Source organism: Protomyctophum parallelum (genome assembly GCF_964188405.1).
Source record: "Protomyctophum parallelum genome assembly, chromosome: 6".
Taxonomy (NCBI): Eukaryota; Metazoa; Chordata; class Actinopteri; order Myctophiformes; family Myctophidae; genus Protomyctophum; species Protomyctophum parallelum.
In genome coordinates, this window is record NC_139701.1 from 46,120,289 (window position 1) to 46,146,603 (window position 26,315).

The 26,315-nt window shown below is 45.3% G+C and overlaps 2 protein-coding genes across 2 annotated transcripts in view; one reads left to right on the forward strand and one right to left on the reverse strand.

The window, feature by feature from the left end:
• Positions 1 to 15,221, reverse strand: part of thop1 (thimet oligopeptidase 1) — a 417,271-nt gene extending 402,050 nt beyond the window's left edge. Inside the window, exon 1 of the mRNA XM_083767523.1 lies at positions 15,209 to 15,221. The gene's annotated coding sequence lies outside the window, so the exon portion shown is untranslated. The remainder of the gene's footprint in view (positions 1 to 15,208) is intronic.
• The window catches only part of apc2 (APC regulator of WNT signaling pathway 2), a gene marked incomplete at both ends in the record, with an annotated part of 93,508 nt that extends 67,565 nt beyond the window's left edge, over positions 1 to 25,943 (forward strand). Inside the window, 8 exons of the mRNA XM_083766790.1 lie at positions 8,366 to 8,547; positions 13,508 to 13,768; positions 15,738 to 18,552; positions 20,749 to 21,038; positions 21,476 to 21,677; positions 22,574 to 22,693; positions 23,457 to 23,656; positions 25,676 to 25,943. Coding sequence (XP_083622916.1) covers positions 8,366 to 8,547; positions 13,508 to 13,768; positions 15,738 to 18,552; positions 20,749 to 21,038; positions 21,476 to 21,677; positions 22,574 to 22,693; positions 23,457 to 23,656; positions 25,676 to 25,943 — 4,338 coding nt within the window. The remainder of the gene's footprint in view (positions 1 to 8,365; positions 8,548 to 13,507; positions 13,769 to 15,737; positions 18,553 to 20,748; positions 21,039 to 21,475; positions 21,678 to 22,573; positions 22,694 to 23,456; positions 23,657 to 25,675) is intronic.
• Positions 25,944 to 26,315: the final 372 nt, after the last annotated feature.

The following is a 26,315-nucleotide window of genomic DNA, read 5'->3' on the forward strand; positions in this document are numbered from 1 at the left end:
CTACAACTGCCTGTAATACAATTGAATGCCAACCCTTGCGATTAAAATAGTCAGTATGAAAGTACTCTGGTCCAATTATTGGGATATGAGATCCGTCTATTGCCCCGACACACTGTGGTAGTCCGCATTTGTGCTCGAAAAATGAGGCAATCTCCTCAAGCTTGGCTGCATTCGGTACAGTAATAACTTGAGGCATAAGGACCTTAACTGTAGCTGCACAGAACTCCCGAAGACAACGCCACACTGTGGTTAGGCCAACACCAAACAAGTGGGATATAGTTCTGTATTCTACATTGGTTGAAAGCTTCCATAATGCAATGGCTACCCTTTTGCTTACAGGCACACACAGGCGGAAGCTCGTGTCTTGCTTCTCTAATTCAGGCTGCAATGTGCGACAGATGTACATAAATGTCTCTTTAGACATTCTGAAGTTGTCAATCCACTTCACGTCACTCCAGTGTGGCACCTTAACGTCCCACCACTCAGTGGATCTGTCTTCCACGGCCATCCAAACTTCTGGTGATCTGCGTCTGCTTAGGACGTAGCGGTGAACCTAAAACAGAGTAGTAGAAGTACGCATATGATTCACCAGACATCAAATATAATAAAGTAACAACCATGTACCAGTACCACCCAATCATGTATTTAACCCAAGGACCCCTTAGCTGAGAGAGATGAAGCAGGGACCCACCATATTGTATAAAATTGTGTTGCAGATTAAACTTTTTCATATAGCTTCATAGACTTGACAGCACTGTCAGTGTTTTATTTTTCTTGATTTTTTTTACTTATCTTTTCTATTATTGTTTGATTCATGTTAATGTGTATTTGAAACACTTAAAACCCTCAATGCCCTTTCCCTGTAATGTAAAGTTAAGTAGGATAAATGAAGTGAACATACACATCACGTACATTATCAAGCATACTTTTATCCATCAACTTCTTGTTTATGCCCTAAAATGACTGGATATGCAGGTTTTGTACCAATTTGTAGAAATGTTAGACGTTGTCAAATGTTTAAGATATGATCTAGTCAACACTTTCCATTACTGTTTTGTTATATAGGCTATCTTTTTACATTTTGGGCAAAAGAGACAATTCTACATCGAGGTGCACAAATGTCCCCACTTATCCTGTAACCCGTACAGTAGGCCTATTTCAATTGTCATTAATGTAGGGTTTAACCATGATCCTCTTACCATTTGTCGATGTACACGATCCCTCCTGGAAAAAAGGCGTCTGTGTGTTGTTTCAGCAAGTCGACGTATGCATTTCATCCGCTGTCTTGCCGTTTCATCAAGTTCATTTATCATTTCATTTCTTCTCTTTCTTAAGCTCATCATATTCCGTTCATATTCTGCCCGCCTCCACTGACGTTTAACAGTACGGGCTGCATTAACAAAAGCGTAAAACGTTAATAAAAAGCATATTTGCGTGACGGTGTCTTCCATTATGCCAGAAACACCGTGGGTGTCAATATTTGACAATGACGAATTCAAAAGTTTTAAAAGTCTCTTCGATATATATGTACGTCTCTCTTCTGGTCTGTTGTTATTCTGATTGTCGCATGATAATGACGTAAGGGGTGAAATTAGCTGATCTACAAGCTCCCCTATGACGAAGTATTGTGAGCTTGTAGATTTAAAAATGTATATATAGTACAGGAAATCTATGGAAAATACAGAGTCAACCTCAATCTAATTGCAAAAAAAAACAAACTCAGCTGATTTTGCATCAACACTCATTGGGCTAGATTTTGCCATAGCAACTTGCTCAAATGTGCTGACCCAGGGGGTCCCTGGTACAACACATGTTCAGATGGGGGTCCCTGGTACAACACATGTTCAGGACCCCTGGAACCCCCTCAAGGACCCCTGTAACCCCCCCCCCCCCCCTCAAGGACCCCCTGGAACCCCCCCAAGGACCCCTGGAACCCCCTCAAGGATGACAGTCATGTTCATCATCACATTGCACATTTGAGCAAGTTGCTATGGCAAAATCTAGCCCAATGAGGGTTTTTGTGCAAAACTAATGCTTGGAATGGCTTCAGCATCATGAAACCCCCCTAGTTTGATATGTAGTTATGTACTTAAAGGGATTGTGACATAAAAAAAAAGGTTTTGGAATTGTTCTTGTTTTTTTTTGGTTTTCTAATCTCAATTGCACCCAAAAAACATGAACTTTTAACATTCAGTAGATTTTCTGTGATCTGGGGTTTTCTGGCTCAAACAGGTGCTCTGATTTGCGGGCAGTAAGTGACATCACTTACTGCAAATCCCATATATGTCAATGGGATTTGCCAGCAGATGTCACTGTTTCACTGTGTTGCCTGTTTTCATTGTAGCTCAAAAGGCCCAAAAAACCCCAAAGAAAACTTCAGACCACAGCAAATCCACTGAATGTTCAAAGTTCAGGTTTTTTGGGTGTAATTGAGGTCATAAAACCTAAAATAAAAAATAAAAATAAATGAAAATGAATGTCATAAAACCTTTAAAGTGTAAGGAAATAATTAGAAAATATTGCCTTATAATAGGATGTAAATGGTGGCCATATTGTACAGGCCATTTTCAACACTTTCCCCTCAGACAATTCCAGTCAACTTTTGTTCTGTTATTACTTGCGCAAGCAGAGCGCGCAAGTAATGTTTTCGCCCGGTCTCCTTCGTCGTGACAGCTGTTCCGCCATTTGATGTTTATGCAAGAAAACAGCAAATCTGTGCCTGGTTTGCTGGGACCAAATGACCACAAATGACCATATTTCTTACGTCATCATTAAGAGCTAGTCATACATATACACACACCACGTACTCTGGTCCCAGCAGATCAGGCACAATTAGCTATTTTATTTTTTACTGATTATGTATATAGTATACGTCACGGTTTTTGGCGCAAAGTAACCACAGTATACCGCTAATCAACTTACAACTACACACTTTATAGAGTATAGAGTATATATGTATACGTATATAGTATATGCCTATATACTATATATATACTATATATATTTCTTACGTCATCATTTAGAGCTAGTCATACGTATACTATATACATAATCAGTAAAAATAAAATAGCAAATTGTGCCTGATCTGCTGGGACCAGAGTACGTGGTGTGTATATGTATGACTAGCTCTTAATGATGACGTAAGAAATATGGTCATTTGTGGTCATTTGGTCCCAGCAAACCAGGCACAGATTTGCTGTTTTCTTGCATAAACATCAAATGGCGGAACAGCTGGGGGATATCAACACATATCAATGATTTATTTGTCTCTGAAAAACTAAAAAGGGATCCAGAATATATCTACAACGATAAAACAGTATTTCTTATATAGATAGAAACTTGAACCATACGTTTATATGCATAAAGTAGGTAGGTAGCAAATAGTTACATCTAAACATTAATCATTTAAAACGTTCCTTCACAGAGATACTGAGATTTTTTTTCGACAGTTTACAGCGGTCGAAAGGACTTGCGCGCTCTGCTTGCGCACTAGTTGGCCATTTATGGCCTACTAGTGTGCAACAAGCAAGTATGCACTCGACAGAGTGCAGTTCTAGTTCAGGATATATTGAAGCTGCAAAATCAGCTGAGTTTGTTTTTTTTGCAATTAGATTGAGGTCAAATTACATTATTACTGGACTAATAGGGCTGAAGTAGTCAATAGTAACTAAAGGTTTAAAATTATTGTAGTGGAGTAAAAGTACAACTATGGAGGAAACTAGACTACTAGCATGGGAGAAAATAATGGGAAAGGTCTACTTCAACACCTAACACATCAATCATTCATTGAGAATGTTAAGAGGGCCTACTTTTAAGCAGCTTTGTGGCACGATGTTGATGGGCATCTTCCACCAGCATGGGACCCAGAGTAGTTTGAATGGAAATACACAGATCTATCAGTTCACTGAGCATGAAGGGGATAATCCAAAAAAAGCCCTATTCTGAAATAAAATATTGTACATATCCACATATTCATGGATAAGTATAGAAAGTAAATTTGATGCATTTAGTTCTCAAAAGATATATATTTTATAATATAAATATAATTTATATAAATATAATTTACTAAATAAATGTAGTTACTTTCCACTACTGCTGACCAGAAATTAAAGACCCATAATTTAATAATAACTACTTAAACATGAATATCTCTGCATTGCATGCACTGACCCTACTCAGCAGAGGAGGGCCTATAGATAGTTCTGGGTTCTGTTTATATGGAAACGGAAGCAGAACTTGGTTCAGGAACTACACATGGTTCTTGGAAGTTGTGGGTTCTGGTTATAGGCCTATATGGAAACGGAAGCAGAACTTGGTTCAGGAACTACACATGGTTCTTGGAAGTTCTGGGTTCTGGTTATATGGAAACGGAAGCAGAACTTGGTTCAGGAACTACACATGGTTCTTGGAAGTTCTGGATTCTGGTTATATGGAAACGGAAGCAGAACTTGGTTCTGGAACTACACATGGTTCTTGGTAGTTCTGGGTCCTGGAAAGTTCTGGTTCTGGTTCTGGTTCCACCCCATAGTGGAAAAGGGGCCTTAGACGTACAGGTCACCAGGTGTGTTGGCTCCACCAAAGAGGAAGATACGATCTCCCACCATGCAACAGCACATTGTATCTGTGGGGGACGGTCCTTTCCCCTTGTGCTCAACCTTCTTCCAGGAGAAGGTCTCTGGACTGAATTTCCACAGATCATTAAAGTACTTGTTAACGTAGCGACCACCACATATGTACAGCTCTCCATTGTAGGTAAAGGCTGAATGATCCCTGCGTCCTTCTGGAAGAAGCTGTGTAGAAGGTGTGTCCAGCCAGAGATCGGTCTCTGTGTCAAACACTCTGATGGTGTTGTTGTAGTACTGATAGTAGTAGTACTGACCCCACCTCTTAACTCCAAATACAAACATCTTTGTCCCGATGATGGTAGCAGAGTGACCGCATGAAACAGGAGATGGAGTTCCTCTGGTGTTAATTAAAGTCCAGACCATTGTGGTGGTATCCAACTTGTAGATGTCGTTGAGGTATTCTGTAGCATTAGTCCATCTCCATCCACTCTGGGTTGATCCTCCATGAATAAACATGACCTTCTCCAACACACAGGCTGAGTGGTTGTACCTCCCCTCTGCAACGGTTCCAGAAACCTGTGGTTTGAACCATCTGTGGGCGTCGACATCAAATGCATGAAGAGCATTGCTTGGACCTTTGGTAGTATATTTGTATCCTCCCCAGAGGTAGACAATATCTTCAATCAGCACAGCTGTGTGGCCCTGGCGCCCAGAGGGAACCTCATGGTGAGGGTCTCTTGTTCCAGGGGTCACTGGGGTCAACTTCCTCCAGCATAAAGACGCTGTATTGAAGACCTTAACTTCAATGTGATCTCTTCCCCTCTGGTTTCCGTCTCGTCCAAAGCAGTAGATCTCGTGTCCGACCACCACAGCAGCAGCCTGGTCCTTCCTATGTTCTCCTTCCAGATGTATCGTCCAGTGAAACATTTCACAGCAGCAGCTCCACCGTCAAAGTGTTGACAACTAGTTTACAGATGAACTTGTTAAGGATGAAGGCAGCTCAGTTTCCTCGTTGCAAGTCTCTAACTGATGTTTAGAGTATCGGACACGTCTTTATAAAGAACAATTACACTGTTGTGATGTCATGGCATGGTTATGTCATATTGTCACGCAATCTGATTGGCCATTTGGCCAGAACAACCTGTGTCAGAACTATGTCATCAATCATCCATATTTGGGCATATGGACGGAGAGAAAGAAAACACAGACAAGCAACACCCGGAACCGGATTATTTGTGAGGAAGTGGACTGGCATTTGAATTGGCTCAGAGCCCTGAGCTCAACCCATGTCTGTCCCTATTGGTCGACTAAGAGCACCTACTAACCCATGTCTGTCCCTATTGGTCAACTAAGAGCACCTACTGACCCATGTCTGTCCCTATTGGTCGACTAAGAGCACCTACTGACCCATGTCTGTCCCTATTGGTCGACTAAGAGCACCTACTGACCATAGACTGTAACAAATATGGACAAAGCGTTCCCCGGGTCTAACATGAACGTAAAATGAAGCCGGCCAGTCCTTGAATTGTAAATCGCCATCTTTCTAGATCCGTTTGGGCCCAGCTGGCCCATTGGCTGGCCCAGACAACGAGGCGGGACTTTCCCCCCTTCTTCTTAGTTGGTTTTTAATTTGACTCGCGTGGGTGGGAAATCCCGATCATAGACTGTAACGGTAGCCACGCCCCTCAGAACATACGCGACTTTATGGTCATTTTTTTAATAAATGGGACCATCATTTTCCAAAAAGAATATTATGACATTAGAAATGAGACTTTAAACTAGTGACTGGAAACAGAAAGTATTCATGACCATGTTTATTAAAACAGTTTTACTGCCAGGAATGGTTTAATCCAGGTTACTGTCGCTGCGATATACGACATACCCGCCTTTTGTTTTATGTGTTTAATCCGCCGCATTGTAATAAATAAAAAGAAACTCCGTCTTTGCCGCAGTGCTGGAGACGAGATGGTTTCGTTTTGATGACGAAACCGGAATTCAACACATGCTGTGTGGGCTGCTAGGGCTTCTGGGAAATTGAGGCCAATGCAAATGAACGGGTTACAACGCCTCATGGAGGAGGGTCTTGTGCTGCGTCTTCCGGGTGCACCAAGATGGCGGGTGGTGCGATCGTTCATAACAAATGGAGCAACCTTTTTTCGCCGGATTTTCACGGATCAAAAGCCCAAATAATTCAGCGTATGCTCTAAAGGTAATACAACAATCTCGGCAGTGAAGGGGGGTTGATTAAAATGCGAGTTATGTCTGTCCCTATTGGTCGAGTAAGAGCACCTACTAACCCATTAGATTTTTTTAAGATTTTTTTTAAAGCTTACGGCTTTTATTGGTTTTTTGAAGGGACAGACAGTAGGCCGACAGGAAACGGGAGAGAGATGGAATTCAGCCAATCACAAACGCAACTAGAGAGCATGGAATGATCACTTCCTGATCCGCTCTGCCTGTTTTGTTTTCTGTAATGTTTTAAAGAGACTAGAGCGGTGCCCGTTGGACACTGCCCCCCCCCCCCCCCCCCCTCCCATCTCTCTTCTTCCCTGTATTTGTTTTCTTGGAAAAGATTACTCGAACTATGCACAAAAAAAACAATTTCACTTTTCAATTCCTTTTTACTTAGTAAAACTGTGACAATAAAGATGAATAGAGGTGATTGTATAGTTTATATGTATAGTTTCATCATATAGATATTCCACTGTTACTTTCTTAGCTTACACATGTTTCATGATAAATGCTTTTATGTGATGTATTCCCACGCTTTTTTTTTGTTCTTGCTTAATGTAAATCGCTCTGGATTAAGAGCGTCTGCTAAATGCCTAAATTGTAAATTGAAACTGCCTCCCCCTGGCCAGCCGGGGCGCCTGATGGAGGGGAAAGGAACTGGTCTCTATACTGCCTCCCCCTGGCCAGCCGGGGCGCCTGATGGAGGGGAAAGGAACTGGTTGGAATAACGTGTTCCTTCCACGCGCTACGTCCAACCAGGGAAACCCCCCCCCCCTGTCAGGTGTAAAAGGAGAAACTTGGACAATTTACAATTTAGGCATTTAGCAGACGCTCTTAATCCAGAGCGACTTACATTTAAGCTTACGCATGTTTCATGATAAATGCTTTTTATCATGAAACATGCGTAAGCTTAGAAGGTAACAGTGGAATATCTATATGATGAAACTATACATACACTATACATAATAAACTATACATATTCACTACTATGCTATACATATGTACTATGGCGTGCTATGACTATATACAATACAATTATAGTGCTGTCTACATAACATGCTCTAAGTCTGTGTCAAATGCTATCTAAGCCAACAGAAATGCTATCTAAGGGTTAGGGTAAGTGCTATGGGCCATGATGGAGTCTGAAAAGGTGGGTTTTCAGGCTACGGCGGAAGATTGGGAGTGATGCTGCAGTTCTGACTGCAATGGGAAGTGCATTCCACAGTTTTGGAGCCAGAAGGGAGAAGAGTTTGGGACGTGTGGAGCGTTGTCCCGGCGTTTTTAGTGAGGGTACTTCCAGTTTCCCTGCGTTGGCTGATCTGAGTGCGCGGGAGGGTTTGTAGGGTTCAATCATACTTGTAAGATATGGGGGAGCCATACCTTTGGACACTTTCTCTCCCCTTGTCCCCCATATATGGGGACTAGGTTGGTGGAGGGTGTGTAGAGCCCAGGATCACATTAGATGATTGACACAGGGGTGAAAAATGGGTTACAAAATCGTGGGATAAAAAAATATATATTTAAAAATAAAAATAAAAAGCCTAAATTGTAAATTGTGATTGTTGAAGGTGTTCCTGAGGAGGGGGGCGTCGCCAGCCCCGCCCCCCCCGCCAGCGCCCGGCGAGGAGGACCAATCCCCGTCCAGCTCGTCGGAGAACAACTACGTCCACGACAACGAGACGCCGCTGGTGATGTCGCGCTGCAGCTCCGTGTCGTCCCTGGGCTCCTTCGAGGCGCCCAGCATCGCCAGGTAAGTCATTTTACTCTTGGTTGCATGCTGAAAATAGCTGATCTACAAGCTCACAACGCGAGCTTGTAGATCGGCTATTTTCAGCAAGTGTAAAAACATTCATTATGACGGCATCAAGACCCGCCAAAACACATTTTAGTCGACTAAATCACCTGTAGATTTAGTCGACTAAATCTAGACTAACACTAAGACATTCCAGGTGACTAAAATGTGACTAAAACTAAATGTAGTTTCAGTCCAAAGACTATGACTAAACTAAAATACAAATGTGCTGCCAAAAACAACAATGGTTTGTAGAGAGACTCAGGCTAAGGTAAGGTAATTTTATTTATAGAGCCTTTCAAAACAGTCGTTACAAGGTGTTGTACAATAAAATAAAAGGAATAAAACAAGAACAGCTCAATAAAAAATAAACCAACAATGAAATAAGAAACGAAGCAGCAAAGACAGTACCTAGAAATAGATAAGATAGAACAGTACATAGAAATCACTGGAGCAAGCCAAAATGTTTGCGGTACAAAATCGCCAGGTTACCCAGGGGGCAAAGTCCCATTTTTTGGAAAATCAGACTTGGAGCGTTGTAAAAGGTTGTTCACCAGAAATGATATCTAGGACCATCACTGATCACAACCTAGGTGGACAACCTGGTCAACTAGCTACTGGAAAGCTACAGGGTGGGTTCAAACAAATCCCACCCCAATCTCTGAAAAGGCAAATCCGAATAGGGCAAAAGAGACAAAAAGAAAGCCTATAACTTGATAATGCTCACTCTTATCTTCATCAAATTAGCTGTGGTATGAACCAGGAGCCTACCCTACATCACCAAAGAGTCAGAATGCAATTTGCCATAAGAAATACTGAAATATTCCCCTTTAAACATGTTTTAGTTTAGGCGGAAAATGATTTTTTGTGGTTAGGACTCATTTACTTTTTCTCATTTACAAGAAAAACAGCTTTTACTGAAAAAAAGCTTTTACTGCATTGCCTAGGGTGCTATTAAACAATAACCAGTGGATGTGTGGAGATAACTATTACAATTTTATTGCAAATCAGATTTCTTTAGACATACAATAGTATTGGGGGGAAATGTTTATTTAACATTATTTACAACACATTGGTATTTTAGGACATTTTAGGCATTTAGTCTTAGTCTTATGAGTCACTGCTGCTATCACTGCTCTCAAATGTGACAGTGTGTATCCTGCTGCATTTGGTTGCCAGTCCCTGGCAACGACACCCTATGTAGCATGGGACAGCCTTCTTTGCACATGAACAGTTCTTCTGGCAGCCTTTGACACATCCACATGATATCATTTTGTCCATTGACACAGGCCAGGCTGGCTGTGTAGATGGAAGTGGAACTACATTTCCCTTATCCAGAAACCAACCAAATTCTGTAAATGAGGGAATTTGTGGTTTGGCGATGTGTGCACTCTTGTCAATGAGTGTTGCCAGAGCAGCCCTTTTCAGGTGCAGGAGAAATGCATTCTCTGTTGGAGGTAGTAGCTTTAAGAGTGTTGATTTGTTGTTCAGGAACTTGTGTGCTCTTAGTTTGCCTAGATCAGCACCCTCAAAGTGATCAGCTGTGGATGTGTACACACTACACAGTTATGGTGAGGTCCCTTGCCTGATTGAGGAGGTCATCTGTTATGGCATCGTCAGGGTTCTCACCAAACTCTTCAAGTGCAGGTATATCCAGCTTCATGCTGCTCTTGAACCATGCCTTCTTTCCAGTGAAATATGGATAACTAGTGATATCTCTACCACTCAGACTGTGGACGAAGGGCATGGCACAACACTGTGAATGTCCCAACGCCACTACCATTTCATGTATAGGCAGGTATGCATTCTGGGCTGTTCTTACCCACAGCTCTGGGAGGTCGCTGAGGTATGTTGCACCATAATACAGGCACAAGTTAATGATGTTACAAGCATCCCTGATCTACCTCAAAATGACAAAAAGACAGCAATAGTCGTTGATGCTATGTGTGCGATTCGACAATGGTCTTTTCACAAAGGTGAAAGATTTGGAACCATTGCTGAGCGATACAAACACCTGATGCTGAATGATGTGCCTGCTGGCTCTGAGATCATACACTTTTGTTGTGACAGGTACAGTGAATCCAGTCTTAAGTCAGCTGAACAGGAAAAGAGATACGGCCCATCAAAATCAGCCAGAGTATATGAAGTCAGTGAGCAGTACACAGCTCCTGATCCAAAGGAGTTTTTTGCAGTGTCAGCTAACAAAGCAAACTTTCTCAACTTCCTCTGTGAGAAATGGTGTGAGAATGAGCAACTGGAGCCTGCTCTTGGCCCAACCCATCTCTATCTGGGTGGTGGATTCACAGAAGAGACAGAGTGTGGTGCTCATAGCAGGTTCAGTTATGGATGTTCCTACTCTGGAATCCACACAGCAGGAGGCAGACACTAGGATAATACTCCACACCCTCTACAGTGTCAAGAATGAAGGAGTTGACAGAGTTGTCATACATGCAAATGACACTGACATCATTAACTTGTGCCTGTATTATGGTGCAACATACCTCAGCGACCTCCCAGAGCTGTGGGTAAGAACAGCCCAGAATGCATACCTGCCTATACATGAAATGGTAGTGGCATTGGGACATTCACAGTGTTGTGCCATGCCCTTCGTGGTAGAGATATCACTAGTTATCCATATTTCACTGGAAAGAAGGCATGGTTCAAGAGCAGCATGAAGCTGGATATACCTGCACTTGAAGAGTTTGGTGAGAACCCTGACGATGCCATAACAGATGACCTCCTCAATCAGGCAAGGGACCTCACTATAGCTGTGTACACATCCACAGCTGATCACTTTGAGGGTGCTGATCTAGGCAAACTAAGAGCACACAAGTTCCTGAACAACAAATCAACACTCTTAAAGCTACTACCTCCAACAGAGAATGCATTTCTCCTGCACCTGAAAAGGACTGCTCTGGCAACACTCATTGACAAGAGTGCACACATCGCCAAACCACAAATTCCCTCATTTACAGAATTTGGTTGGTTTCTGGATAAGGGAAATGTAGTTCCACTTCCATCTACACAGCCAGCCTGGCCTGTGTCAATGGACAAAATGATATCATGTGGATGTGTCAAAGGCTGCCAGAAGAACTGTTCTTTTTTGATTTGCGCACGCCCTGATTGGATCTCATCGATCTGTCCGTCACCCCCGGCCCCTCCTCTCCCCTCTAGTGCAGCGCTACGTCACATCATTTGGAGCGACGCCCACCCGGAAGGGTTGACTCCCACTTTTAGACCAGAGCGGCCAATGCGTTCCTCCAGGCTTTCAATTTTTGCACCAACAAAAATGAAAGCCTGGTACAGAGGCGAATGTGTTGTAAATAATGTTAAATAAACATTACCCCCAATACTATTGTATGTCTAAAGAAATCTGATTTGCAATAAAATTGTAATAGTTATCTCCACACATCCACTGGTTATTGTTTAATAGCACCCTAGGCAATGCAGTAAAAGCTTAGTTGTAAATCTGTTTTTCTTGTAAATGAGAAAAAGTAAATGAGTCCTAACCAAAAAAAAAAAAAATCCGCCTAAACTAAAACATGTTTAAAGGGGAATATTTCAGTATTTCTTATGGCAAATTGCATTCTGACTCTTTGGTGATGTAGGGTAGGCTCCTGGTTCATACCACAGCTAATTTGATGAAGATAAGAGTGAGCATTATCAAGTTATAGGCTTTCTTTTTGTCTCTTTTGCCCTATTCGGATTTGCCTTTTTCAGAGATTGGGGTGGGATTTGTTTGAACCCACCCTGTAGCTTTCCAGTAGCTAGTTGACCAGGTTGTCCACCTAGGTTGTGATCAGTGATGGTCCTAGATATCATTTCTGGTGCACAACCTTTTACAACGCTCCAAGTCTGTAAAACCACTTTGCCCCCTGGGTAGGTAGGAAAGATTCTCCATCTCTTCAGACAATCTTTTGAGAAAACGGTGCTCAGTCTGTCAAACAGAGTGTTGTCTGATCCTTCACATATATTATCTTCAGAGTGTGAGCTGTTGCCCTCTGGTAGACGCTACAGAGCGTGTCGTTGTAAGAGCAACCGCTTCAAACTTTATTTTCTTCCCACTTCAATTGTTCTACTAAACAACCGCCACATAGTTCATAGTTCTTAGTGGGGAAGGGACTTCTTGACCTTCATCAGTTATTTATTGCACTTTACTGTGATTGTGATACTATAAACTGTGAATACTCTAGCACTTTTTTTTTATATTATATACCTTCTCTTATTGCAATTTGCACTTCTCTCTTGTGATACTCTTGTGACTTGTACTTTGCTGCTACTGTGTATTGTCTTTTGTGTATTGTCTGTCTGTTTTAACCCATTCTGAACGGGAACCCATTTTGGTGTTGGCATCATGTTATGCTTTAATCTACAAGCTCGTAGCGCGCCACGAGTGGCGCGCTACGAGCTTGTAGGTCTGCTTTTATTTTATTTTATCGAAGAACGACTGACATTTTTTTAGAATCTGATCTCGGGTCAGAATGGGTTAATCAGACCAGTGTGTGTCCAGTGGAAACCTCGTATGAATCTGATCTCAGGTCAGAATGGGTTCATCAGACCAGTGTGTGTCCATGTTGAAACCTCGTATGAATGTGATCTCAGGTCAAAAGCGTTGATGTGGCCCAGGCCGTAGCGTAACGGTCTGGGCACCGGACTGGTGATCCAGTCGCGGTGTGCCGCGGGTTCGACTCCCGGACCCGACACGGCCTTTACCGCATGTCATCCCCCCATCTCTCTCCCGTTTCCTGTCAGCCTACTTTCTGTCCCTTAAAAAATCAATAAAAGGCGTAAGCCGCAAAAAAATATCTTAAAAAAAAAAAAAAAAAAAAAAAGCGTTGATGTACTAATGCACTTTTGCCCCAAGACAAATTTCCCCTCGTGGGATAAATAATGAAGCATATCTCATCACCGCCTGCAGCTCCGTGCAGAGCGACCCCTGCAGCGAGATGCTGGACGGGACCATCAGCCCCAGCGACCTCCCCGACAGCCCGGGGCAGACCATGCCGCCGAGCCGCTCCAAGACGCCCGTGGTGTGCTGCGGGGGGGGCGGGGGCGAGGGGGGGCCGGGGGGGCCCACCACCGCCGCGCTGGACGGCGGTAACCCGATGATGGCGGCGGCCGCGGGACAGTGGGAGACCAACCTGCGGAAGTTCATGGAGATCACGGACTTCAAGGAGAGGTTTGTAGCAGGGTTGTTTTCGTCGACTAAAACTAAGAGGAGAAATGTTCGTCGACTACCTTTTTTCACTGACGAAAACTGAATGGAAACTAAATGAAAACTAAGCTACGGTGACTAAAACTATAAGACTAGATATACTGACAATTTCGTCGACAAATAAAAACTAGACTAAAATGTTAGGAAGGGACTAGTGGACAAGAGATCCAGTATAAGTCATTTTACTCTTGGTTGCATGCTGAAAATATCCGATCTACAAGCTCGCGACGCGTTGTGAGCTTGTAGATCGGCTATTTTGTAAAAACATTCATTATGACGGCATCAAGACCCGCCAAAATACATTTTAGTCGACTAAATCACCTGTAGATTTAGTCGACTAAATCTAGACTAACACTAAGACATTCCAGGTGACTAAAATGTGACTAAAACTAAATGTAGTTTCAGTCCAAAGACTATGACTAAAACTAAAATAGAAATTTGCTGCCAAAAACAACACTGGTTTGTAGAGAGACTCAGGGTAAGGTAAGGTAAGGTAATTTTATTTATAGAGCGCCTTTCAAAACAGTCGTTACAAGGTGCTGTACAATGAAATAAAAGGAATGAAACAAGAACATCTCAATCAAAAGTAAACCAACAATGAAATAAGAAACAGAGCAGCAAAGACAGCACCTAGAAATAGATAAGATAGAACAGTAGGCCTACATAGAAATCACTGGAGCAAGCCAAAATGTTTGCGGTACAAATGCGTTTTCAGTAGCTTCTTAAAGATCTCAACAGATACAGCGTTTCTCAAGCAGAGTGGTAAATCATTCCACAGCGTAGGTGCAACAAATTCGAAAGCTCGATCTCCTTTGGTTCACAGCTTAGTGGCGGGGATAATGAGAAGACCTTTGTCTGAAGACCTAAGTTGTCTCAAATTCACCTTGGGGTGCACCAGTTCACTTAAATAAATTGGGCCCAGCCCATGAAGAGATTTATAAGTAATTAATACATTTTTAAATTGAATTCTGGAGTTGATAGGAAGCCAATGCAAGGCTGCAAGCACAGGAGTGATGTGTGACCTCCTTTGTGTGTTGGTTAGCAGTCTAGCAGCCGCATTCTGCACAAGTTGGAGGCGGTAAATAGAGGAGCGACTCAATGTTGTAAACAAAGAGTTACAATAGTCCAGGCGAGACGAAATAAAAGTGTGGATAAGTTTTTCCAGGTCTTGTGGAGGGTCAGGGGTCAGAGGTTTGTAGAGACCCAGGGGGTCATCGGTCACCGTCATGGCCGTACGTGTGTCCGTGGGAAAACACTTTTCCGTGGCACACTTTTAGGTTTTCTGTTTTTTACACGGCATCAATTATAATGTTCTTATTTTGATCGTAAGACCCTGAATCACTGAATGTCGACAGACAAAACATGTTTCTTATCAACTAGTCGACTAGTACCAACAAGGTCGACTAGTGGATTCACTAGTGGACTAGTTGAATAGTCCACTAGTGGATTCACTAGTGGACTACTTGAATAGTCCACTAGTTTTCTTAAAGATTTCATGACATTCATTTTTTTTTTTATTTTTTTTTTTTTTTTTTATGACCTCAATTACACCCAAAAAACCTGAACTTTGAACATTCAGTGGATTTTCTGTGGTCTGAAGTTTTCTTTGGGATTTGGAAGCCTTTTGAGCTACAATGAAAACAGGCAAAACAGTGAAAACAGTGACATCTGCTGGCAAATCCCATTGACATATATGGGATTTGCAGGATCTTGCATCACAATCTGCCGGAAAATCAGAGCACCTGTTTGAGCCAGAAAACCCCAGATCACAGAAAATCTACTGAATGTTAAAAGTTCATGTTTTTTGGGTGCAATTGAGATTAGAAAACCTAAAAAAAATAAGAACAATTCCAAAACCTTTTTTTTTAATGTCACAATCCCTTTAATGCCCAACTGTGTCAATGTGCTTTTTGCCCGTTTTTCCCCGCTACAGGTTCAACCTCCCGCCGGACCTGGACACCATGATCTACTTCACGGTGGAGAAGCCCACGGAGAACTTCTCGTGCGCGTCCTCGCTGAGCGCCCTGCCGCTCCACGAGCACTACATCCAGAAGGACGTGGAGCTGAAGCTCACGCCGCTGCTGCAGCAGAGCGACAGGAACCCCGACGAGGAGGAGGAGGAGGAGGAGGAGTATCAGGAGGAGCGGGGGGCCACGGACTACCACGGGGAGAGGAGGTACAGCGAAGAGGGGAACTCCGACGACGACATCGAGATTCTCAAGGAGTGCATCAACTCGGCGATGCCCTCCCGGTTCAGGAGGGTGATGCGGCCCGCGGGCCACATCCTGACCTCCCAAGGTGGCAAGCCCGTCCAGCTCCCCGTCTACATGATGCTGCCCAACGGCGGCTCGCAGGTCGTTCCCGCCGGGCGACGCTTCGTCATACCGTCGTCGTCGCAGACGAAGGAGTTCCGTTTTGACGACTCGTCGTTCACCGACTCCGCCGAAGGCACACCCGTCAACTTCTCCAGCACGACGTCGCTGAGCGACGAGACGCTGCAGTACCCCGCGGCCAGGGAGAGAGGGGCGAGGGAGAGAGGGGCGAGGGACTGGCGAGCGAGAAACAACGGCGACAACAAGCCGGAGGCGGCGGCGGTGGACGACGGCGGCGGCGACGAGGCGAAGAGGATCGAAGACCTGCGGATCTTCTCTCACTTCCACAAACCCGCCGGCAGGACGGCGAGCTGCCAGCCGGCGGGCCGGAGCACCAAGCACGTGGTGCCCACGCAGCGCGTGCTGATGCAGAGCAAAGAGGTGGCCGACCGCGTGGCCGGCCAGCGGAACCGCGAGCAGTCGCCGTCGGGCCGTCGTCAGAGGCAGCGTCAGAAGGGACAGGTCGTCGCCGCCGGCGCGGCGAGAACAGCGGAGCTGCCCGTGATCACGCAGAACACGGACCACGGGACCCAGAGCAACGGATCGCCGCGAGGAAACAACGGAGTCTTTCGACCCGTGGCGCGACACCGGTCCCCCGCCGAGGAGGAGGAAGAGATCTACTGCTTTTACGACGAGCAAAAGGAGAGGCGAGCGGCGACGGGACGGAAGCAGACGAGAGGCGAGGCGAGCAGGAACGCCTCTCTCTCGCGCAGCATGACCAACATCGGCCATCGGACGGATGACGTTGGCTCCCAGGCCAACAAGAAGAACGCCAAGGGCTTCCATCGGATCAAACAGAATCTGATCCGATCCGACGCCCCGACCTGCCACTCGCTCAGCACCTCGCTCAGTTCTCTGAGCGACGCCGAGTTCGACGACCACAAGTCCACCACGCAGCAGATGTGGGCCAAAAACAGACACAACAAGAACCAACAAGAGGCGGCTCAGCACGTAAAGCCCGTCCACATCCGCTACGAGGAGCAGAGCTCGCCCAGCTCGGTGAGCATGGACTCGGAAGACGACCTCCTCCAGAGGTGCATAACGTCCGCCATGCCCCGGCACGGCAGGAAGAAGGTGCCCCCCCCCGCCAGGAAGAAGAAAGCCTCCGACAACAACAACAACAAGGCCCAGAAACAACAACAACAACAACAGAAGAAGAGCTCCTCGGACGGGTGGAACGCGGACCAGGGCTTGGACGACAGCGACGACGACGACGACGTGGCCTCCGACAAAGACTCGGACCTGGACAGCGTGGAATGGAGGGCCATCCAGGAAGGGGCCAACTCGGTGGTCACGGAGCTGCAGGCTTCCAAGTCCCAGGACCCGTCGGAGGAGGAGGAGACGGAGGAGACGGAGTCCGTCCTCTCCTTCATGTCCACGTCCAGCTTCACGCCCAAAGAGAGGAAGTTCGCCAAAGACAAGAAGGCCAACAAGCCCTTGGACTTCGACAGGCGCACGCCCGTCCCCAACCTGCCGGTGGTCTTCCGAGGCCGGACGGTCACGTACACGCCCAAGAAGGAGACCACCCTGTCGCAGAGACCGCCGTGCAGGAAGGTCTCCGCGACCTCCTCCGGCCCTCCGAAGAACCCGGGACTCGCTCAGCACCGTTCCAAGAGTCTCCACCGCCTGAGTCGTCCTCAGGACGCGATGGAGCTGTCTCTGCCCAAGAGGAGCTCCACGCCTCCGCCCAGGATTCCCAAAAGCTCCTCCTCGGGATCCTCCCAAAGCTCCACCCCTTCCAAACGGTCCCAGCGAAGGATCTGTTCGCCGAGCGGATTCGGCAAGAACGTTCCCAAGAAGAGCGATGTCGTCTCGCCGTCGCCGTCTAGCAGCCCGCCGGCCGGCAGCCCGCCGGAGCGAAAGGGACGCTCCCCGGCTCCCCTGAGCCGCCAGAGTCCCTCGCGGTCCCCCGTGAAGACTCAGAAGTCGCCGGTCCGAATCCCGTTCATGCAGACCTCGGGGCCGAGGCAGCCCAGGACCCTGTCTCCCCTGGTCACCAACCAGCCCACCGGCGTCGGTGTGGTCAGCGGCAGCGCCAGACAGAGCCCTGCTCGGGGGAAGCAGCGGGCGGTCGGGCCGGCCAACCGCTTCGACCTGGTCCGCATGACGTCCGTCCACTCCGGCAGCAGCAGCGGCAGCGGGGGCGAGTCGGATCGCAACGGCTTCCTGAGACAGCTGACCTTCATCAAGGAGTCCAGGGGCATCGTGGGGGGGGGGCGGCGCGGCGGCAGCCCCTCCCCCTCCTACTCCTCGTCCTGGGGGGGGGGAGGGGTGCCCGGCGGTCAGCGCGGCTCACCCCGCCGCGCCCCGCCCCCGCCGGCCGCCGCCGTCTTCCTCTGCTCGTCCCGCTGTCAGGAGCTGAAGGCCGCCGTGCAGGTTAAGATACTTCTTTGTTTTTTTTTCGTTTTTACTTTGTGTGTTTTCAGTTTCAGCTTGGATTTGATTTGTTTTTAAAGTGGGTTTGCTAGTTTATTTTTGTATTTTTCGCATATAAACCCCCGACGCCTTTTTTAATATGATTATCATACTATGATTCTAACAATGTCTGTCTGTGTGTGTGTGTGTGTGTGTGTGTGTGTGTGTGTGTGTGTGTGTCTGTCAGAAACACGCGTAACAAAGCCCTTTTTTGATTTGACACATTAATGATTAATAATAAATGTATTAGTGAATTAAAAACGCACCGGGCGCAGTACCCCCCATGGCCACAAGGGGGGGGGGGCAAATATCTCACAATGGGTAAGGGCTAGTGATGATAATTTGTGATTACGGTGAATACCTGTGTCCTTTAATTACGCGGTCATAAGACGCCCGGTGAGAGAAAACGGAGCAAACCAGAAATGGACAATCTATTGATTTATCTAAACCATAGTATTGATTTATCTAAACCATAGTATTGATTTATCTAAATCATAGTATTGATTTAACTAAACCATAGTATTGATTTATCTAAACCATAGTATTGATTTATCTAAACCAGAGTATTGATTTATCTAAACAATAGTATTGATTTATCTAAACCATAGTATTGATTTATCTAAACAATAGTATTGATTTATCTAAACCATAGTATTGATTTATCTAAACCATAGTATTGATTTATCTAAACAATAGTATTGATTTATCTAAACAATAGTATTGATTTATCTAAACAATAGTATTGATTTATCTAAACAATAGTATTGATTTATCTAAACCATAGTATTGATTTATCTAAACAATAGTATTGATTTATCTAAACAATAGTATTGATTTATCTAAACAATAGTATTGATTTAACTAAACCATAGTATTGATTTATCTAAACAATAGTATTGATTTATCTAAACAATAGTATTGATTTATCTAAACAATAGTATTGATTTATCTAAACAATAGTATTGATTTATCTAAACCATAGTATTGATTTATCTAAACCATAGTATTGATTTATCTAAACCATAGTATTGATTTATCTAAACCATAGTATTATTTATCTAAACAATAGTATTGATTTATCTAAACCATAGTATTGATTTATCTAAACCATAGTATTGATTTATCTAAACCATAGTATTGATTTATCTAAACAATAGTATTGATTTATCTAAACCATAGTATTATTTATCTAAACAATAGTATTGATTTATCTAAACCATAGTATTGATTTATCTAAACAATAGTATTGATTTATCTAAACAATAGTATTGATTTATCTAAACAATAGTATTGATTTATCTAAACAATAGTATTGATTTATCTAAACCATAGTATTGATTTATCTAAACAATAGTATTGATTTATCTAAACAATAGTATTGATTTATCTAAACAATAGTATTGATTTAACTAAACCATAGTATTGATTTATCTAAACAATAGTATTGATTTATCTAAACAATAGTATTGATTTATCTAAACAATAGTATTGATTTATCTAAACAATAGTATTGATTTATCTAAACAATAGTATTGATTTATCTAAACCATAGTATTGATTTATCTAAACCATAGTATTGATTTATCTAAACAATAGTATTGATTTATCTAAACAATAGTATTGATTTATCTAAACAATAGTATTGATTTATCTAAACCATAGTATTTCGCTTCCAAAAAGTATGTTTTGGGAGATTGGCACTATGTGCCATAGTGGATTTTACTTCCTGACTCAGTGGTTTCCGTCCAAAACGGCTTTCAAGTTAAGAGCCTCACTCATTGAGATATGATGTATAATGAAGGCCTGCACCACACTAAGCCACCACTAGATGGCGGTCAATGAGTTCCGGATCAGTCTCCTCATGTTTTTATTGTAATAATTATGAGATAGTCAGGGCCAGGATGAAATTCAACAAGGTCAGCCGAAATGGCACATTAGCAGATCTACAAGCTCACAACCCTTCGTGTCACGAAGCGTTCGGTCAGTGAGTTTTTTTGTTTGTAAAGCCTAATTTTGTATGTTTTATTTCAGCTAACTACGAAGGCTGTGTTCGGATAGGCACACTGTGCAATACAAACTAACATGTGAGAGTGTGTTCGCGGTGCGCATTTCCGAACGTAGCCTCAGTGAGTGAACTATGTATTCTGTGTGGTGCAGGGACCCAGGAGGCCCATACAGGGGAAGGGTGCGGGACAGTGTTCCGGACAGCCCCAGGGCAGACCTCCACAGCCCCAGGGCAGACCTCCACAGTCCCACGGCAGAGCTCCACAGTCCCACGGCAGAGCTACACAGTCCCAGGTCAGACCTCCACAGTCCCACGGCAGAGCTCCAGGGAATCCAGGGCTGCAGAAACAGACCTCCACCCTGGCCAGAGCCCAGAGCTCCAGCGAGAGAGACCTCTCCTCCAGGCGACCGCCCCGGAGGACCAGCTCTGAAAGCCCCTGCAGGTAATGCACTTTGAAGTCGAGTTATCACTCGAGTCCGAGTTGAGTCTGAGTGTAGACCGTCAACACAGAGTGTGGGAGGAGGTCGAGTCCGGGTCGGGACCGAGACCGATGGGAGGTGAGACCGAGTTGAGACCGAGACCAGATTCTATTTTATTTTTTACTCCAGACGAGTCAAGGCTGGAGTAGTACAACGCTAGCAAAGAATGTTGAATGGTCTGGTTACTACAACACTAATAAAGAATGTTGAATGTTCTGGTTATACTACAACACTAGTAAAGACTGTTGAATGGTCTGGTTACTACAACACTAGTAAAGACTGTTCTGGTTACTACAACTCTAGTAAAGACTGTTGAATGTTCTGGTTACTACAACACTAGTAAAGAATGTTGAATGGTCTGGTTGTTGAAGTGCTGCTGCTCTACACATGTCTTTAACAGAGTGGCTCAGAGGAGCGGTGGCAGGGTGACAGGTGTCCGTCAGCAGCGCCACCAGCAGGACAACGATGGTAGCGACGGCTTCAAGCGCCACGCGTCCTCGCCCAGCATCAACGTCCTGAGCAGAGTGACCAGCCGGTCCTCGCTGCGGTCGTCCTCCTCGGACTCCAGCGGCCGAGCCAGGAGCGAGGACGACACCAAGAAGGTGAGTTTCACACCGCGAGGTCCGTTGTTGTCCGTACCTAGTCTTAAGACTAAGACTAGGACTTACAGTAGAGAGGACTGAGTCTTCAGACCCAGACTTACAGTAGAGAGGACTGAGTCTTCAGACTAGGACTTACAGTAGAGAGGACTGAGTCTTCAGACTAGGACTCACAGTAGAGAGGACTTAGTCTTAAGACTGGTAGATTTTAAGATTCGACCGCTGACTCTGAAAGCCTCGCAAGGCCGGCTTCCATGCAGCTACATCTTGGACATCGTCGTCGACATCAAAAAACAAACAGTGTTTCAAAGCACTTTGAAACTCTGTTCGGGAAAGCAAATGTTTAGTGTTTTTTAACCCTTGGACTGCCACTCCCAATTGTTTTGTTTTGGTAACACATTGGCTTATATTTTATTCATCATTTGAATGCCAATAGAAACATCCGCGATATACATACTATGGATTATTTTCACAGGGCAATGCTAGTGTAATATCCAGTATTGCCACCAGATGGCGGGAACGCACCATTATGCTGATTTTGACCAAATAGACGAATCTGGCGAAGTCACTTCCGGTTCAACGATCGTAAACATCCGGTTGTAGTTTGACCCTGAGTCACTAGCTTAGCTGTCCGGGATGCTAAGCTACCATCGTCTTTTTCATAACTAAGTCAAATTAAGCTCTAATCAAGCCCAAAACATCCCAAAATATCGCATTTTACGCAGCGATGCACATAAAGACCGCGCACGTCGATGATTGACCGTGCACGAGAGGATTTCGGCCGGTTTTAGGAAGATTACATCCAAAATTAGCCAAATTAGCGATAAAATGCTAATTTTTGCTCCGTTGAACGATGACTGACAGTTTGTGACACTTTTTGTCTTTTGTTCTGTACGAAGAAGGGCCAGCGGAGCGGGTCCAGGGTCACGTGGAGGAGGATCAGAGACCAGGACGTCTCTCAGATCCTGAAGAGCACGCTGCCGGAGAGCGCTCTGGCGCTGGCCCCGTCCCCCGAGGGGGACGAGGACAGACCCCAGCTGGCCACGCCCCCAGAGGGGGACGAGGACAGACCCCAGCTGGCCCCGTCCCCCGAGGGGGACGAGGACAGACCCCAGCTGGCCCCGCCCCCACCGGGGGACGAAGACAGACCCCAGCTGGCCCCGCCCCCAGAGGGGGACGAGGACAGACCCCAGCTGGCCCCGCCCCCAGAGGGGGACGAGGACAGACCCCAGCTGGCCCCGCCCCCAGAGGGGGACGAGGACAGACCCCAGCTGGCCCCGCCCCCAGAGGGGGACGAGGACAGACCCCAGCTAGCGGTGTCCTCGGAGGTAGGCTTGTCAGAATTATATCACATAGTCGTCTAAATACAATTATTTGAAGACAATCACGATACTTTTTTGACAAAATCATCATAATCCATACAATACTATACATATGGTGGCGCTGTTGTGGCGGTGTCTGTGTCTGTGTCTCGTCTGTCTAGTGTTTGGACTAAAATGTCCTATTTTATGGTTTTTATCTCTTAGTTCTTAGTTAGTGTCTCTATGCTGCAAGAGCCAGATTGGAACTGCTGGGGGAAGTTTATCATTCTATGGACTACTGAAGTTGATTTCCATTGGAAGTTCTTTGGTGTTTCGAGCATTTGACTGGCACCGGCCTCGCGACCCCCGACCTAGTGTAACGGGAGGCAATGTGTTTTAATCGTTTAATCGTTAATTATTCAGGTGACAATTCATTGTCAACTTAAATGTTGTTTGACAGGCCAACCCGGAGCTCCGCCAGGACAGACCCACAGCGCCCCCTCTGGTCAGGAAGCTGCCCACCGTCGTGCTGGCCTCGCGGAAGACGAGCGACGCCACGGTGCAGACGGAGGATCCTCCCCAGCAGGGCGGCGCCACCACCGCTCCCACGACCACCAACGCCAGCACGTCTCCATCCGAGGACGGCCTTCCTGTCGCCTCCTCGGAGGCTGAAATATTGAAGTATGTTCTGACCAATCAGATCGCTTACATTGTTCTTATTCTGATCATTATCTTTTCCCTGTTTTGTATTTACAGTTATCTGTGGAATTGTGTGGGGTTTTTTGTCCGTCGGTGTGTCACTCAAAATCCCCATACATGGGGTAAAGCCCCCATATATTGTGACATCACTATGACATCATCAGGGATGATATTAATCAGGGTTCATAGTAAATGCGACGCGCAATTAAGCCCATATATGGAGATCCCTGATGTCATCAATTCAAACTGTATTCAAGACACTCACAGGGGGGGTTCCATAGGGCGGAACACATACAACATAAATAAACAAAGAATAAACAGACAAGGGGGACTTATCTCTGTACATCGAGGCCAGAACGCCAGTGGCTCCACAGCTTAGACGACAGAGCTCTTATCAGGGTTGGAAAGAAGTGCTAGAAGTCATCTGCAAACATGAGGTGGTTAATGAAACAGTCACCAATGGTACACCCTGTTTTACAGGCATTCAACTGTACAGGTAAATCGTCCATAAAAACATGAAAAAGCAAAGGAGATCAAATGCTGCCTCGCCGTACCCCAGTGGTCACATGGAACGGAGTGGAGATCCGTCATAGTCTGGTTGGTGTGCATACCAATAAACCAGAACCCTTAAATATCTAGGGGCCCCTCGCAGACATCATTTGTTAAGAAGTTGACAATGACCGACTCTGTCAAAGGCTTTAGAAGCATCAATAAAACATGTAAATACTGTGGTGTTTTGACTTGCATATTTGTCCAATATCTCCTTGAGATGCCATGTTTCTGTTTGAAACCAAACGGATTATCAGCTGTCAGTAAATACTGCTCCATCCAGCCTACTGAGGAGAACTCTTTCCAATACTTTAGATAAGATGCTGGCTAGAGCTATCGGCCTGTAGTTCTCAGAGCTATTCAGCTTACCCACCTTATCCTTAATGACAGGCACTAAGATTACAGATAAAATGGATTTTGGTAGTGATCCTCATCAATATTAGTATATGGATATTATGTCAGAACCTGTTCTGACTTTCCAAATGTTGATCCTTCCGCATCCATCCTTCCTCCCTTCTGATTAGATACCTGATCCATTTAAACGGGCCTGCCACAATGTCATTTTGTGCAGCTGTGCCCGGCAGCCGGCGAAAACTAGAGTTCTCAACAGGCCCGAAAGTTTAGACCAGGCCCTACCCGGGCCCTCATCAAACCCTGTACACTCAACACACTGCCCCTGCTGTCACCCTTAGATCTCCATATACGGAGCTGACCTGTTCTGACATTCCATAATGTTGATCTGACCTCATCAAACCCTGTACAATCAAGACACACTCCATATATGGCCAGTGGTTCTCGTCCTCAGGCGTCTTACTGGTTATTATTATTCTTTACATAATATAGAAGCCGATATGGAAACCACGTTGACAATCCTGTCTGGATAATCATGTTATAGATAATCAAGTGAATTGTCCACAGGTTGAGGCCTCGTATAAGCCCTTAGTTTAAATGTGTTGTTGTCCACAGGTTGAGGCCTCGTACAAGTAAGACGCGCAAACGCGGGAAGCGAACGCAGCTCGTGTGTGTGTGGTTGTGTGTGTGTGTGTGTGTGTGTGTGTGTGTGTGTGTGTGTGTGTGTGTGTGTGTGTGTGTGTGTGTGTGTGTGTGTGTGTGTGCGCTACAGCTGCGCCCTGTGTGTGTGAGTGTGTGTGCTACAGCTGCGCCCTCTGGTGGCGGGCGGGTGGTGTAACAGCGGGACAGACACACAGACACACACACACACAGACATTCAGCCCTTGCTGTCATAGTAAGTGGCTCACTGCGTTCGCAATAAGCCCTTAGTTTAAATGTGTTGTTGTCCACAGGTTGAGGCCTCGTATAAGCCCTTTGGACTTCTTGCCTGATCCTAGCACTTTACTTTTTTTTTAGTTTCTACATATTTTCCCTTTTGCATTATTTCACTAAACTGAATCATCAATCACAATTATTCTTTAAATGTCCCGATCGTTTCAGCTCTACCTCCGCGAGCACCCTGCACGACGGCGGAGGAGACTCCGCCCCCTCGGGGAGGAGCTACGCCGCTGCCTCCACCTCCAACTCTGAGAGTCAGACGGGCGGCGGTGGCGGCGGAGCGGTCCACTTCCGCCAGGGCTCGCCCAGCAAGGCGGCGCGGGTCACTCCCTTCAACTACATCCCCAGTCCCATGGCCTGCTGCCTCCAGGATGCACAGGCCCACAACGCAGACATCAGCCAGAAAACACTGGAGATGACCGAGTCCTAAAGCTAGGACTTAGAGAGGACCGGGCCTTAAGACTCGGACTTGGAGAAGACCCAGTCTTAATACTAGGACTTAGAGAGGACTGAGTCTTAAGACTAGGACTTCGAGAGGACCGGGCCTTAAGACTAGGACTTACAGAAGACAGAGTCTTAAGGCTAGGACTTAGAGAAGACTGAGTCTTAAGACTAACACTAATTTGTATTTTATATACATTTGTATATGCAATACAAATTTGAAATAAATACCTATTTGAACCCTTTTTTTCAAAGTTGTCAAATAATTGCCGATCTACAAACTCACAAAACATATTGGCAACATGATGTGAGCTTGTAGAATAGCTATTATGCGGCCAAAAATGTAATCAGGGATGCAAGG